At 39.6% G+C, this 17639-nt stretch overlaps 1 protein-coding gene across 1 annotated transcript in view; it reads right to left on the bottom strand.

Annotated features, from left to right (window-relative positions):
- Positions 1 to 2553: 2553 nt before the first annotated feature.
- Positions 2554 to 17639, bottom strand: part of LOC121917450 (cadherin-2-like) — a 191420-nt gene continuing 176334 nt past the window's right edge. Inside the window, exons 12-16 of the mRNA XM_042443433.1 lie at positions 14684 to 14917; positions 13990 to 14223; positions 12116 to 12255; positions 7030 to 7194; positions 2554 to 2757 (exon numbers count right to left, since the gene is read on the bottom strand). Of these exons, the coding sequence (XP_042299367.1) occupies positions 2554 to 2757; positions 7030 to 7194; positions 12116 to 12255; positions 13990 to 14223; positions 14684 to 14917 (977 nt within the window). The remainder of the gene's footprint in view (positions 2758 to 7029; positions 7195 to 12115; positions 12256 to 13989; positions 14224 to 14683; positions 14918 to 17639) is intronic.

Here is a 17639-nt window from a genome sequence, read left to right on the forward strand (position 1 = left end):
GAACATGTATATCCATGAATTCATTACTATTCCACTGACAGGTTCTTTAAGGGATGGTCAAGGTTTTCTGTGTGCACATTTCTCTCCTATAATGTGGATACCACTATGTGACATTTTCCATTTTGTTGCTATTTAGAAAAGGAGAAATAAAAAGGAAACAATATCACAAAAAACCATTTCTGCATACATTTACAGATACTGGAAATGAACCACACATAGTTGCACAATTTACAGAGATAAATGTCATCTGTATAATTCACATATATAACTCCACTTTCCTCCACTACTATGGCTCTGCTCCCCTGTCCATCTGCAATTTTATTTTCAGTCTTTCATTTTAAACTATGCCACCTCTTACTTCACATTCCATTATGAGAGCAACAGCTCTTTTAATCAAAAACATAATACTTTCCTGAACCTTTGGCTCTAATATTCAGTATACATGTAAGTTAAGTCTTGCTGAAATAAGCCAAACCCACTTCTAAGATTTTTTTTCAATGAACTTTAGCTGTTTGGATCAAAGTACATTAAAGGGGAGGAAGGGAGGCTTCATTTTCGCAGGTACTCTGTGATCAGCTGATACAAATGTAATTCAGCCTAATGAAGATCTTGATGAATTCATTAGATGGTGGAGAAACAAGCAAATTAATAAAAACAATCTATTAAAGAGAACACGTTTTCTCCTGAACCGAGGAGCAAATGGTGAAATTAAGTTCTATTAAATCACAAGTTCTATTAATTAAATACAGATTTGGAGATCAGAAAAGAACATGATCCTTTAATATAATAAATTAATATGAAGCCATAAATCAATTCACAAACTTATCACTCCTTCAGTGAAATCATTTCTCTGGAGGTCTCTAAACCAGGTTCACATTCAGATTTTAATGTCTGACACAAAACGCCTGTACATTTGCAAAATTCCCATTTATTCCAATGGGCTTTATTCCAGAGGCTGTATGGCCATCTGTCGGGGGTGCTTTGATTTTGTATTCCTGCATGGCAAGGGGTTGGTCTGTATGACCCTTGAGGTCTCTTCTAATTCTATGATTCTGTAAGAGGTGTGGTCTAATTTTATGATAACTGTAACCATGGCTAAGTGCCCATCTGCTCATATGTCTCTGCTTCCTGTCCTACTCTGATCAATGATGGCAAATCTCTGCTTGAAAAAGGTTATGCGCAGTGAAACATTGATTATGGGACACAAGTGCACACATGTACTAAGAATTTTTAATGGTCTTCTGAAGGAGTTTTACAAACAGTTTTCTGTTGTAATTCCAATTTATTTTGTTCAAGTGAAAGAAATTCAATCTAGTCACAAGATCCAAAATTAGCATTTTATTCAGAACATTGGGGTCAGGGGTGTATCATTTATATTCTGGTACATAATACAGAGGCAAAGCTGTTATCAGACATCTCTCTGGATTAAAAGCTCTTTTTAACATACTGTGTAATTACTTGAGCCATTAATAATAGGCTACCCCTTGAGTTTTCTCTCCCTCTCTTTCTGTCTTCATTTTTGTTTTTTTGTTTTTTGGTACAAATTATGTAAAACATTTGTGCTAAGAACTTTTTTCCCTCCCCAAAACAAATAAAAAACAAAAACAAAAACAAATTAATTAAAAAAACCAAACCTTGAGTACTCTAACTACAGCTCAACAATTGAATCAATGTCACTTGTCTGCAACCTGTTTGTAAATACTTTATCCATAACGAAAGATATAAACATGCAAAAACCTGAATCCATAGTCCAAATAATACATACACATGTTTGGAAGTCTTTGCACTTCTCCATAGACTATGCCAATAAAACATTATGTACACATACCATTTTTTACAGTGAAGTGGGAAAAAAAGTATTGGAAAATGCTTTAAAAATGTGTATATGGATTAAGACCAAAATGCGTCTAACATTCTATGTATGAAAAGAAAATCAGTTCTGCTACAAACTGGTGATATGAAAACTCCTTTTATTTGCAACCAGCTGCATAAGTTTTAGAATTTTAGTGAAAAACCCTAGCATCTAAAACTAGAAGTATTGTACATTTTTATTCTTTTCATGGCCTTACCCCTCACCTCCCCCGATAACAAAATTTCCCCATGAGGTTTTTTTTTCTTTTCAAATTCCTTATTTTAATAAAAGCAATGCAATGTAACAAAAGCATGTTGAAGCATAGTGGTGATTGAACTTTCTCCCCACCCCAATGTGGTTTGTCTCATCTTTTCATAAATCAGTACCATTTAAAGCCTTAAACATAAAACTAATTCCTATCTGAAAAAGGTACAAAAAGGCACATAAAATCCCAGTGCTTCTGTACTGTAAAATTCAAGTGTAACTGAGCTCAATTGTTTGTTTTCCTTTTTTCCAAACAGCATTGGATGACTGATATTCCCAGTGAGCCCAAACAGGTTTGCAGCCTATGCCAAAGCCTTCAGCAAGCACTTGTGCTAGTAGACTACAAAGTTAAAGCCTAGGTTCTGTACGCTTGTTGGGAATACCAGTGGAAAGGTTTGTACTTGTCCAAACGCAACGCCGACCACCTTGGCATTCAGTCATCGCCTCCCCCCATACATATCAGCAAGTTTCTTGAAACGTGGGCCCCAGTCGTTTAGGTAGTCATAGTCTTGCTCTCCACCACTACTTGAAGAGTTGAGGGAACTCAATGATCCAGCGGTGGAACCACTCCCCTCATAGTCAAAGACTAGGAGGGAGTCATAAGGAGGTGCTGTAGGGTCATTGTCTGCTGCTTTAAGTCCCTAAGACAAAAGAGAGAGAAAAGAGAGGGTTGAAATCAAGTTTGTTTGTTTGATTGATTGATTGATTGGAGAGGGCATAATGAAGAGGAAAGATGGGAAAACTAGCCCCAACTCACTTCTACCACTGAAATTACATTTGGATAAAGACCAAAACGAACAGCGAAATATCATTTCTCTGAATGTGACAATCCTTCCCTGTACGAGAGAATTGAGCAAACCCCTAAGAAATATATGACTAGTAGAAATAACCTTTAGCAGCTAGAATTCTCCCTCTGTTTTTGCGGGGATCCGTTCCAGACGTGCCTGCAAAAATGGAAAATCATGCATATTCAAGCCCTATTGGCTTGCATGGAAGCGCACCCCTGGGGTGTGTGTGTGCATGTGCTGCAGGTGCCCCCCATTTTAACCCCTTCTGTTCACCTCCCAAGAGACACAGATCCTAAGTCCGCGAGAACGGAGGGAGGACTGTACTTGCTTTTGATCACACAAATACAGTCACATATGTGCTGGCCTATATTAGTAATAAAAGTACAAAGTGCTCATCTCTCAAATGAGCTGATTAAAACATCCTACATATAGAGAACAGATATTGTAAACTCAGTGTACAAAACTTGCACGATCGCTTCCCGAATGAAGGAATCTATTTAGCAGCCTACCTAAATACACCAAGGCATTCAAATGAAGTGATCAAATATTAGAATGACAGGCACATCAATAAAATTTGGATGGGTCAGTGCTATTGTGCAGATTCAGCAACAGCAGCAGATGTGTGATGAACTCACAGGGAGGCAGGTTAAGTCAACAGGAGTCCTGGTACGACTGAAGTGTAGGAAGGGCTACAATCATTTGCTTGCCTCTACTTCTTGTAAATATTGAAAAGGAAATATATTCAAGATGGAAGATGATTTCCACCTGTGCAGGTAAGATTAAGTATCCACTTTGCATGACTGTAAATCAGGAACAGCCTTGGCAAAGAAACCCTATAAAAACATTACATTTGGGCTACAAACAGCAACAGCTCATTTTAGACCTATTCTAAGTTAGCACAGAGCTTAGTATTAGTAGCTAGGATGAACAGCTTTATTAAATATAACTTTGGTTATTTCCTTTGCCTGAAACTGATAGATAAACAAGGGACTAAAAACGTCAGCTGTCCAAACCTAAAAGAAAACCTCAGCTACAAACGAAACCAACCAACCAATCTACCTACCCATCCCTAACATACTTGTTTTGAAATCCAGCCACAAATGCATCTTATACCAGTTTGATGTACATAAAATAGGGAATAATATCCATTCTTTCCACCTCCCAGATGCTTCCTGTTAGCAAACATTACAGCAGCCTTGTAAATATATGCTGCAGTGCTGTTCTAGAGTGCAAGCTGTCATTTCAATTCTGCTTCTAAGACTATCAGTAAGGGTAGCTTGTGTACCTGGCTCTGGGATAGTAGTTTAAGGCTTTAGCAAAGAGATGTATCCTTTCTAAAGCAGCAAATGTGCTGTTCTGCATCAATCATCTACATCAGGAATGGAGTGAGCAATCTTTAAATCTTTTCAAGCTAGGAGTGAAGATTCTCCTAGTTGGCAGTGGATGATATAAAACTACTGGTGCCACTGAGTTTACAGGATAAAACTGCAATGAAAAATTCAATGTTCCAGAGGCTGCACTTAATGTGCAAACTGTTTGCTGCAGAAGAGGTCCTTAAAGGCAGTTTTATACAGGCAGAATGCCATGGCTAAAATCATGTAAAAATCTGCATTTACAGCAATGCTAAGTATTCGTCCATTTCATATCCTAAATAGCTTAATTTGGTACCCAAATGTTCATCTTGGAACACTACAAGACTAATTTTTAGATATGATTTGACTGCTAAAATATAAAACAACCTTTGAAGAGGAATAGTCTTCAAGTGAAACAACTTTTTTAGTTTGTTGTAACCAAAACAACCTTCAGCACAAGGTAAAGGCTATAAATGTTATGCTTACATGCAAAATTGTAGCTACTAAAGAAAACACAATTGATTTGATTTGACTGATTTAATGTTGCTACTGTGTGTGATTCATATTCTGAGCCCTCAGGATCAGAAAAATGCTGGCAAGATCACTGGACTATCTCATTTGTAATCTGGCAGGTAGAAAGTGCATGTCCAAATCCCACTCATTACAAACATTCTCTTGAAACATATAAAGTTCTTTGCTCTGCAAACACAGATAAACTGAGCACTTATTCTTTGTTTGTAGTTTACTGCAGTTTGTGAGGAACTGGTAGAATAGACGGTTCTGCCTTTGGCATAATAGGTTGGAAACCACCTTCTAGTAGTATGCAATATTCGGCTACATGATCTAGTATCATCCATTCTGGCTAGGAACGTTAGGATCTTAGGTACAGATATTTAATATTGCTTGTGACCTGATCCCTTTTTAAAGAAAAAAAAAATACTGGAGACACTAGAGACTGAAACAGAGACTTGTGCACTAGGAACATATGATAACAGTCCCTATCTCTTTGAAACAACTCAGGTTCTACAGTTTGGCAGGTAGCAATTTTGCCCCTTTATTTAACCATTAACAGAAAAACAACAACAACAACAAACAAAAAACAGGCCAAGGTGGTCTGGAAGGGATTGACAACAGATGGACCATGGAGCCATCTTCAGTATCTTCAAAATTTCTGGGATATGGCCTATAGATTCCCAAGTCCAGATAATAACAGAAGCAAATACACTCCAGAGATGAAATGTCCTGTTCCCAGGAAGGTGGATTTTCCCACCGTTTTGTATGATGCATGGGTTTTTGCAAATGCTTTTTGTGCATACTAGCTTCACCAATGCACGGCAGAAATACAACTGAAGACCAACTACACAATTTCTCCACAGAATTTTGCTTTTATTTATGCTTCACTTCTTATCCTGTTCTATATGTTACTCAGGGCTAGTCTACATGATTAAAATACTCCTCATTCCAGTTGAACAGAATGAGATCCAGCCACATGCAATTCACAATGGTTTGGGCTTTTGTGCCCCCCACAAACTCAAACTCCACAGAAAAAGGCTTTGTGGTTATTATTATCCACAGAAATGCATGGTGTCGCATGTCTGGCTGTCCACCTGCTTCACATAAATTTGGAGGGCTGAGCATTTTCGGTACAGATGCAAACAGATGTGAATAGATGCAAACAGATGTGAATTGTGCAGGCATACACTTACATGTAGACTAGCCATCACCCCCATATTAACTAAGAAATATAGAGCACTATCTACTACTACAATAGTTAAATAAAGCAAGCTCTTGGTATCTGCTGGATTTGATTTTAGGACCTCTCATGGATACCAAAGCCTGTGCATGCTCCCATTAAATACAATAGCATAGTAGTACATAAAGTAGCAAAATCAATTTTACTTTTTGGAATACACACACACACACACACACATGGGGTGTGTGTGTATATTCAAAGTGGGAATGGTTGAATCTGTGGATAAAGTATCCATGGATACAAAGAGCTGACTGTACTTTACATTATTATATTTTAATTTATATTCAATTCTCCTCTTCTGTTCAATATTTTTATAATTTCCAGTATGATGTACACAAAGTAGAAATAAAAGCCTACCTCTTTGAATCCCATTAAAGTAGGCATTTACACACATCATAACATTTGGCCATTGGTAAAAGCAGCAGAAAAAGGATGGGAAACACTGGTAATCCTACATTGTGTTGCCTCTGCAGACATATATCCTGGGCATGTTTCAATGCACAAAGGCACTTAAATCTCAATGGCATTAATTTTGCTGCCCTCTCTCTAATCTTATTTGATGGAACTCTTTCAGTCTTATTAGTGGTATTGAATTTCTGCTATTTTGGAGGTTCAAAAGGTTATGTGCAAGGAAAATCAAAATGCACTTCTCTTATTAGAATTAGAATACATAAATTTAGGCAAAACTATCACTATGTTAGTATATTTATTATGTGAATAATCCCTCTTGGCGATATTGTGGTTAACACTGGTAACATATTACGGATCTAATTAATACCAATCCACAAAAGTTAACTGATGCATTTCCCTTTTCTATTTGAATGATTTGATTAAGTTTTCCTGAGCTTAAAAAAAGCCATATTTATGTCTATCATCCCAGATAATTTTTTAATTGTATAAGCAAATTTAAACATTGATATTCTTTGGATGTAAAACTTGTTCATCATCTCCACAGATGGCTTCATACAGTTGCTAAAATGAATCCCCCCCGCCCTTCTACTTCTCTGACACCCACTTTACCTCATTAATGAAGTCTCCAATGTCACCAGGATGAGGAGCCGCTGATCTGACTGGATACTGAGGTTCTGCGTGGATAGGTCTTTCATCAAGCCGTCTTATTCCAACAGGTTTGATGGCATCTGGCTCTATAGTATCAGGCTGTTGGAGCTGACTTAAATCATAGTCCTATAAGTAATACAAAATAAGTAATAAGTAATACAAAAATCAAATCAAATTAAAATGGGAAAATTTCCCATTTCTCTAAAATAAGATAGACTGAAAAGTATAAAACCAATTCAGGATGTTTCTTTAATTATCTTGCATCCTATTTAGAGTGAAATAAAAATGTTTATTGTTTCTACAGCACCCCTCTCTTTATTTACAATGCTATTCCAGTTGGCTGCTTTGTGGTACACCTCATCCGTTTTTCACTGTGAAACAGATTTAGAAGTAGCATTTATCTGTGACTAAACAATTTGCCTAGGAGAGTGATGATTTACAATATGCAGAAAGTTGACAATATGACACCCTTTGTATCTAAACTTAAATAAAATCCCAGACATTCTCATTTTGGGACATAAACAAGGACAAATTCAACAGACTTGTATAAATCTTCAAAGAACAGCAAACCCATGTGTTTGTAAGGGTGAAAGATTTAAGACAATTTGAATGTTTATAGGTATAAGATCATAGATGAGGCCAGGCTTTCCTGGAAGCTTTTTTCCCCCCCAGAAAAACCAGATACAAATGCAACAGAACACTATCAAAGTGAGTCCAACCATGTGGATAGTCATGGATGTGCTCATCCTGACTTTTGTATGTGCCTTAATAAGGTTTCATATGGTCCTTTATAAAGTATGGGCAAATGACAGCCTCCACACAGTCCTTGACTTCACTTTTCTGGCCTCTGAAGCTTCTCATCAATCTCTCAAATGAGTCCCTCAACAACACCTCCCCCCATTTTTAAAGAAAACAAAACAACTGGTACAATTCTCAGGCAATTTTTGCCCCCCAGACCATGCAGAAATCCACCAAGCATGTAAAAACACATGAAACACCCCCACACACTACATCCATAGTCAGCTCAGAACCCCATATTATCCACAAATACCTCCATTTTGCTGTGCAGTCTCTCTCAAAATGGCCCTCTCAAAGTGATGTGTAGCTTCTTGTCACCATATTGAGAAGGACTGAAGAGAAAACAAGAGGTATTTGGGCACCCATAAGCTGTTTGTGTGGGTCCTGAAAATTAGCCTGTGACCCCCATGCAATGGCCCATCTCTGATCTAGATAAATGCTTTATAATAAATATAAGCAGAATGATGCAATTTTCTAAACACAAAAATTGCATAAAATGGCTTTAATTCAGATAATATCACTGGGTCATGCCTTGAATTTAGCTTTGTGCTGCTTAGGCAATGCATATTCTGCCTAGAAGCCTTTTGGTTGGTTGGTTGGTTGGTTGGTTTTGCCAAGTCAAATGTCACAGGGGAACTGAAGGCAGTTAAAAGAAACCTGAAGTCTTCCAGGTAGATGGGAGAATAAGAGATATCTTTTCCCTTTTCACAAGTGATCCTAATGGTTTCCTTGTTGAGCCCTGTTTATGTTGAGCTTTGTATACTGGTTTGCCTAGAGGTTACTGAAAAACTTGTTCAAATCCCTACAAGTGCTGTGCACTATTTCTTCTGTGATAGCACTGCTACGTTTCTAATTAGATTCTTGGAAACGTCCATAATTAGACTATACTGGCCATGTTCCAATGATCAAATCTCTTCTTAACAAGCTGAGATATGAACAAGCATACACCCACATGCAGTCACTTCACTCTTCTTTTCAAGCAAATGGAAAACAAGCTGGAAAGTCATAGCTTGAACTGGGATCTACTTTTAGCTTTCAGACAAGGGAGAATATATTAGCCAGCTTTACATTCTAATTTGTTTAGATGGCACAAACTGAAGTTACAAACTGTAAGCATGTCTGAAAACATATTAAATAATGAGTGACAAGATCATTGCAGAAACATTTTCATTCATGTGAGTGCAAATGAGGATCCTATATGAAAAACACCTCGTATTCTATGTTTAAAGGAAAATTAAATGTTGATAGTCTAATAAGCTAAGTATTATTCAAACTTCACACTAATCTCACAGAGTAAGTATATCTAATTCTTCAGGTAATAACTCTCTAAAAACATGCAAAGGTTTGCCAGATATTTTGTCCACCTGACATTGTTTACACTTCTCTACTTGAGAGGGTTGGAATAAATTAACACATGTCATTCAAATATCTCATCCTACCAAGAATACATGTGGCTGAAATCTTATATACATTTACTTGGAGGTGAATCATACTGAATTCAGTAGAACTTATGTCTGAATAAGAACAGAATCTAGCTGCAAAAGTAATTTTTGGGAATAATTATATGGCTGCTCAACATATCAGAAAATTTCAATAAATTTCAGAGAACTGATCTCCTTTAAAGAAGAAAAAATTAGGAATTATGTTGTGCTGTTAAAATACACAGTAATTAAGCGCTTTGAAGACATAACCTTAGTGTGCCACAGAAGCTACAGGTTTTGTTTGATTGCTCTGTTTGTGTTAGTAAACCTTCTTGCTTGGTCAGGCCTAATGTTTGTGGAAGATTGTATTAGCAAAGATGCAGTAAGGGCTGTTCGACAGTGGAACACACTTCCTCGGATCCTTGGAGGTCTTTAAACAGAGGCTGGGTGACCATTTGTCGGGGATGCTTTAATTAAGATTTCCTGCATAGCAGGGGGTTGAACTAGATGGCTCTTGTGGTCTCTTCCAACTCTATGATTCTATGATAAAATAAATGTTCATCTTCTGCTTACAGTTGCAAGGCTACTTATCTTGAGGTTAAGGTACAAAACACACTGCAGAAATAATCCACTCTGAAACTGCTTTAACTGCCCTGGCTCATGGCTAGGGAATCCTGGGAATTGTAGTTGTGTGAGGCATTTAGCTTTCTCTTTCAGAGAGAGCTCTGGTGCCAAAATAAACCACAGTTCCCAAAATTCCCTAGCACTGAGCCAGGGCAGTTAAAGTGGTCTCAAACCGAATCATTTCTGCAGTGTTTTGGACCCAAGTTACTGTGAACAGAAATATTTCCATTCTGTGTACCTTAAAACCCCCAACTAAATAAATCAGTATCTTTAAAGATTTTTAGTACTCAGAAAACATAAACCAAAATCAGAATTCTACAACCGCATGTTCTATAGCATATTATTTGAATTAGACAAGTACACATACATTTCTTCAGACTAAGCATCTGAGAACGCAAGCAAAGATCAATGGAGGCATTTTAATAATTCCAATTTGTAATTCTAACCTTAATTTTGTCTTGAGAATACTTTGCCTTCTTGTATGTGCTACTACTATTATTTGCATAACAGTGCCTGGTATTTCAATGATTTACAAATTTGTGTTTTGCTTTTTACATTTTATTTTTTCTCTATAAAATATTAAGTGTAAAGCTCTAGGTGCTGGTAATCAGAAAATGAACAAGATGGAACTGATAGACCTGAAGGATTGAAGTTTGACACTGATCTAGTTGAACAACTCAAGTTGCTTTTCCTACAAGACTGCTTTACACACTTTACGCACTTCCATGAGAATAAATTCCAAAACACTTTCTTGAACCTACAGGTTCAAGAAACCTACAGTGCATCAGTATGCATCTTGAAGTTGTAAGGGTATTTCAAAGGGAGAGCTTTCCCATCAACCTCATGTGTATGTACAGCCCTTCATATTTCATTCACATCCATCCATCCACAGACACAGCTCTCCCCACCATGCAAATATACATATGTACAAATGAACACACATTCATTGAAACAGATACACAGTCAGTCCTACACACAGATTTTCTGACCTCCCTACACCTCTCTTTACCCACAACACTGTTCATCAACCTACCTAGTCTCTTTCTCTTGCTGTTGCAGAAGCAGCTGCTCTTGTTGTTGTGAAAGATGCCCTCTGCTGGCAAGAAAAGGAGAGATGGTACAGCTCACTGCTTTCATGTTGAATGGCTGTGGCTGTTTTGCTTTTAAAGCTTGAGCACTGAACATCTGCATACCTACACTGCTCAAGCGTCAGAGTTTTTTAAGAATAAGATTTAGTGTGATAAATTTCTAGTAATAAACATTCTACTAATGTATTTGATAAAGTTTCTGCTAATTGGCTTTGAGAGACTACAGATATCAATGCTATGCTCTTGACACTTAAAGGTAAAGGTTTTCCCTTGACATGACTCTAGTCGTAACAGACTGTAGGGGGCGGTACTCATCTCTGTTACTACACCCAAGAGCCAGCATTGTCTGAAGACTACTCCGGTAATCATGTGTCCAGCATGGCTGCACCAAAAACTGTCTTGACACTTCCAGTACTAGGTCTGACATACTTACCCTACAAAACTAGACTGAACATCTGTTTTGAAACCAAAACCTGAAAAATGATTTCAGTATGGGCCAAACATCATGCACTGTCCACTACTGTTTGTTGCAAAGTATTGCCTACCCATGCAATCTGCTACATATGTTCAACGATAAAGAAGTGAATGGAAGGTAAACTTTGCTTTTTCCCACTGCTGTGACTCATTTTCTGATTTTTCATTCAGCACATGTATTATGCTAAGTGCTAACAGAAGCCTCAATTTGAAGGCAAAATGCATTATTCCTCCTAGTGACCATCTTCCCATGTGGCTTTTATGACTCTTTACCATCTCTGAAAACAAGCACCTTCGCTTTTGATTATACTAGCAAATGATACGAGGTGGACTGAACTTATTATCCCCATTTAGTACTCCCATGTGTTTTGCAGCCAACTTTAATTGTTATTTAATGATTATGCCTGCCTCCAAAAAGTGTTTGCAAGAAGGGTGGGCTAAGCTCCTGGAAGGAATCAATACGCTTGTTCTTTTCCTTACAGAGAAAAAACTGCCATCTCTTCGAGCAGCCACAGTACCATTGCTAGGACATTTTAAAACTTCATACCATTAGGTATGAGAAACAATCTAATGGAATGAAGCTTACGCTGCTTTGTTGTTTTCTTAGTGTGTGTTACTCATTGGTAAGAAGGCATTTCTCACCTGGTCTTCTTCTCCACCACCTTCTTCATCATACTTCAAGATATTATCCCTTACATCATCTTCAGGGTCAATGAGCAACTGTTTGGCTTGACGCTCCTTATCACGACGCTTCATCCAAACCACAAACATAAGCACTAGAACTATATGAGATGGATTAGAACAAAGGAAGGCAGAGAACATTAGCTCCTTGTCACATTACCATTAAATATTAAATATTAAGTCTGATTTTGTCATTATTACTTTCTACGTGTGTTTCAACGACACAAGCAGAGATATTAGGGGTGGGGGAAGGGCTGTTTGCAACATTTTTGTAAAGTCTAAATGATCAGAAGCAAGATGCAAAACTCAGAATCCTGTCTACTGTAAAAGGAACATGCAGAATGAAGCCACAAAGAGATTGTTTACAATAGGTTAACCAACTAGCCAGCATTTCTTTAGCAGAAAAGTCATGCTATAGTGGCCATAAAAGCAGTTGTCCCACCCTTACTTTTTGTTTTGTTTTTCCCCCTGTGCTTTGAACACATTAGTGCTCTTGGATGGGTCACAGTCAAAAAATAAAAGCATTACAGTTAAGCAGTAAATTACATAAAACGATACAAAAAAGGAACAAATCAGCAACAGAAAACGAAGCAAAAAAAAAAAAACAACATACAACAAATATAGAATTGCAAAGAAGTTTCACTTCCAATCTCAAATAATGGTGCTGCATGTATGGCCTATAATGCTTTCACGTGACCAACACTGGTTCCTGTAAAGACCCTCCTATTTTTAAACTATCTTCAAGATATTCTATTTAGGAATAAACCCAGGTGGAGTGCTCAGAGAAGACATGTCTAGAGTGCTGCCTTTTATCCTGCAATCTTGCAGTGAGGGGGCTCATTTTTTAAACTCTTTATGGTTTTAAACCAGTGCCTGGGAATCAAATAGCCCTTCTAATGAAACTCATTACAGCAGTGTATTACTAAACTGCAAACCCACGTAGCCCTACCAAGCACAGCCAGTCGTGAGGAATGATGGGAGTTGCAGTCTAACATTTGGAGTCATATGATTCTCACCCATCATTCAATTAAATTCTTCCTGTTTCACCAAACTTTTCATCTAGAAGCCCTGGTAGCACAGTGGTTAAATGCCTGTACTGCAGCCACTCACTCAAAACCATAAGGTTGCGAGTTCAATACCAGCAAAAGGGCTCAAGTTCGACTCAGGCTTGCATCCTTCCAAGGTCCCTAAAATGATTACCCAGATTGTTGGGGGCAATTAGCTTATAGTTGTAAACTGCTTAGACACTGTCAGTTCAGTATGAAGTGGTATATAAATGAAGCTGTTTTTCCCCCCTAATGTACAGCCAATGTTCATCGTTGGACAAATTTCTTTATTTCTTTATTTAATTTATATGCTGCCTTTCTCCCTTTATAGGATTCAAGGCAACAAAAAGGAAAATATAAGGCTGCTCTGAAGGGATCTAAATGCCTGGTGTGCATTTGCTGTTTTGATTTATTGTTTGAATTTGATTTTACTTCTTGCCCACCCACCCTCTGAGCACAGTTGTGATGAAAAATAGATGACAGACTTTCCCTCTCCTTGAAGATGTCAGAGGCCATCTCTCCTGCTTGCAGCAGTGTGTGACAGAAAGGGAAAAGTAGGTGAAGAAAAGGAGAACATTTATACCAGAATACGTCCTTAAAGTGGGTTGTGAGTTTGCCACGGGGGAGGGGGGGCATTGCATGCTCTATTGTCCCAATACAATCTGTCATTACTCCCCTACTCACAAAGCAAGAACCCATCCTTTTGTAAGCATATATTTTGAAATATATGCCTTTAGGGGCCTATTTTGAGGTGACACCACTATATATACCACTGCAAAAATTACTTACTGAGTAATATGATGATGCAGAGGAGAATTGCAATGATGGCACCTGTACCCAGTCCTGCGCCTACGATCCTGTCTGCATCTGTACAGTCTCCATTTAAATCACATTGGCAGACCTTCACCTTCAGAATAGAAGTGCTGGACATGGGAGGATTTCCAGAATCTGTTATTATTATTGGAACGTCATAGATTCCAGCCTCAAGGAACTTGATTTTTAAGGCCAACTGGGCACGATCACCTAAATGGAAAAAAAAAAAAATCAAGTATATACTTTGCTTATGTAGCTATGAAACAACTGGAAAAAATTGCTCAAGGATTACTTTCAGAGCTTGTACCTCATGCCACTTGAGGATGTCTCACAGATATATTACTTGTATTACAAAGAGAGTGATGCTCAAATTTCCATTAAGTTACAAGCTTGTAAAGAATCCAGATATTTATTCCAGCCCCTTGAGTCAAACTCCCTGATGTCAGAAATCACCTTACTATCTGAATTATTTAAATTTGTGAGATGAGTGGAAACAAAACTGAATCAATACAGTTTGGCATTACACAGCCAAACTGTATTTAATTTAATCCAGCCTTCTTTATTTCCATTTACTCTAAAATGTTGGTTACTGCAGATAATGATGTAGCTATTGAATAAATAACTACACAAAGATGGAAACAGTTGTTTATTTTTTAAAAAAGCATATTACCACTAATACGAATAATAGTCCAGTTTTTCTTAACGCTGGGTGGAGTATTTGGCAGCTCAAAGGCGAATGGTCCGGCATTGGGATCAATGTCATCATCTATTGCTGTGATGTTTGTAGCATTGGGTTGTAATGTTTCACAGGTTGTAGCTTCTTGAGGATCCACTCGGGGAGCATTATCATTGATGTCAAGCAGATATATCTGAAGTGTACCAGTGCCACTCATTGGTGGGATTCCTTAAAGGGCAAGGGACAGTAATACAATCTTTTATTGTACAAAAGGAACTACAGATCTTAATGCATTAATGTAAGCACACAAATTACAAGTGGATATGTAAATGAAGATAATATGAGGTAATTATTAAACATTTCTTTTTTATTTTAAAGAATAACTAAAATACTAAAATAAATTGGAAGCTGAAACTTGAAAAGAAGGAAGGGAGATGTTACTTGCAAAATATTCCACCACAGTGCAAAATGTGATTTTGTAGCAACAATTTTCCATGTGTGCATTCATGTGCATCCACTCAAAGCATGGGCAGGGAACTCACTTTGAACTGTCTTTCAGAAGACATAGAGGAAATGTTATCTGAACTGAGGGGCTATACAGACCACCCCTTTACTGGCTGGATCGGGGCGGTGGCCACATCAAGCCATGGCCCCGATCCGGCCTGTGGAGAGCGCAAAAAAGAGCTGCAAAAATCGGCTCCTGTTTGCGCCCTCCAAGGAGTGCCATAGCCATGGCGGTGCACCTTTATGACACCCCTTCGGTGCTGCATCATGTGGATTCAGCACCAAACTGGTGCCCTGGGGGCAGGGTTAGGGCGTCCAGCATGCAGACACTGTGCCCTAACTCTGCCCACAGGCCAGCACAAAGTGCCGGTCTATATCGAGCAAAGTCTGCACTGTTGGGGATATGGACAGGTTGCTTACCTGTAACGGTATTTCTTCGAGTGGTCATCTGCGAATACATACAAATGGGTTGTACTGCGCCTGCGCAGTGCCTTCGGAAACTTCTAGAATCACTGGGCAAAGTACTCTTTGCAACATATAGAAACCTTTTGGCGGTAGCTCCGCCCATCCCTTATAAAGCCCCTGCTTTCCCGCTCTTTCCCCAGTTCAGCAATTTTTCCGCCAAGTAGGCGACAAGGAATGAGCCAATTTAGAGCAGGACACCGAGGGGAGGATGGGTGGGATTTGTATGTATTCGCAGATGACCACTCGAAGAAATACCGTTACAGGTAAGCAACCTGTCCTTCTTCTTCATGGTCTCTGCGAATCATACAAATGGGTTGAGACTAGCAAGCTAAGGTTAAAGGCGGAGGGAGTGTCCTGACACCATCATTAACCAACAATTGTTTATTTGATAACAATAATAAAAAACTCAAACATTGTCTCAAGACCCGTCTGTTGAAAACTGAGTTATAGGTTTGTAAACCCGTGACCCATCAGGGGGGGAATGTAAAACCATTAACTTGGTAAGCCTAAAGGAGGCTAAATCAGTGCAATCCAGAAACCAGGATAGCCCTGCCAAAGGCTGCATCTCTCTTGGCCCTGGTGTCCAACCTGTAATGTTTAATAAATGTCAGGGGCTGTGCCCACACAGCAGCCTTACAAATGTCCTCCAATGAAACCCCTGACAAGAAGGCAGAAGATGCTGCTACCGCCCTTGTGGTATGGGAGCGGACCCTGACCGGTAAAGGCTTACCCAAGAGTTCATAAGACAAGTAGATGGTGTTTGACACCCATTTAGAGAGTCTCTGGGCCGATACCGGTAATCCCTTCTTCGGTCCCGAGTAGCACTGAAACAGCCTCTCGGAACGGCTTGAGTCTTTAGTCCTGTCCAAATAAAAGGCTAGTGCCCTTCGGACATCTAGCGTGTGAAGGGCCCTCTCCGCATCCGTGGTCGGGTTCGGGGCCAGGGTAGGAAGCACAATGTCCTGGCACATATGGAACAGTGACACAACCTTGGGCAAGAATGAAATGTCAGTTCTAAGGACTACCTTGTCCAAATGAAATCTGAGGAATGGCTGGTCTCGTCTCAGAGCACAAAGTTCACCAGCCCGACGAGTGGAGGTAATTGCCACCAAAAATGCCGTGTTCCAAGTGAGGAGCCTTATGTCCGTCGTGGCCAGAGGCTCGAATGGCTTGGCCTGTAAGGCTCCCAACACCCCCTCCAGGCTCCACGCTGGGGGTGGCAAGGACACATGTGGGTTCAGATTATTATAGCCCTTGAGAAAACCCTTAATTAAGGGATCTTTAAAAAAGGAAGGTCTATCTCGAAACTGGAAAAAAGAACAAATGGCCGACAGGTAGCATTTAATTGAAGTGAGGCAGAGGCCCGAGTCGACCAGGGACATCAAAAAGTTCAGCACCACCGGCGTCGATACTTGGGCAGGGGAGAGGTGTCTGTCGGCCAGAAACTTGAGAAATTTGGTCCACTTTTGGGAGTAAGATTTGCGGGTGGCTGGCTTCTGGGCAGCTAGGATCACTCTGCGTACCGGTTCTGGTAGACAAGCTAGGGATGGATTCTCCATGCTACCAGGGGAAGGGTGGCGATGTCAGGGTGGCGGACTCGACCTCCCTGAACCGTGAGGAGATCCGGCCTGTGTTCGAGTCGGAGAAAGGTGTCCCGGGAGAGATGAAGGAGGCTCGGGAATCAAGGCTGTCTCGGCCACCACGGGGTGATCAAAATGGCATCGGCGGCCTCTGATGCCATCTTGGACACTGTCCTGGCGATCAACGGGAACGGGGGGAAGGCGTACAGCAGCACCCCCGACCAGTCGAATCCGAATGCATCCCCGAGGGAGTCCTCGCCTCGCGTCCGGGAGCAGAACTGGGGACAATGGGTGTTGTGGACAGTCGCGAACAGATCTATCTGAGGGGTCCTCCACCGACGGAAGAGGTCCCTCACAGTGTCTGGATGGAGCCTCCATTCGTGGCATGAAGATGGGGACCT

This window comes from Sceloporus undulatus, unplaced genomic scaffold (genome assembly GCF_019175285.1).
Source record: "Sceloporus undulatus isolate JIND9_A2432 ecotype Alabama unplaced genomic scaffold, SceUnd_v1.1 scaffold_18, whole genome shotgun sequence".
In the NCBI taxonomy this organism is placed as follows: domain Eukaryota; kingdom Metazoa; phylum Chordata; class Lepidosauria; order Squamata; family Phrynosomatidae; genus Sceloporus; species Sceloporus undulatus.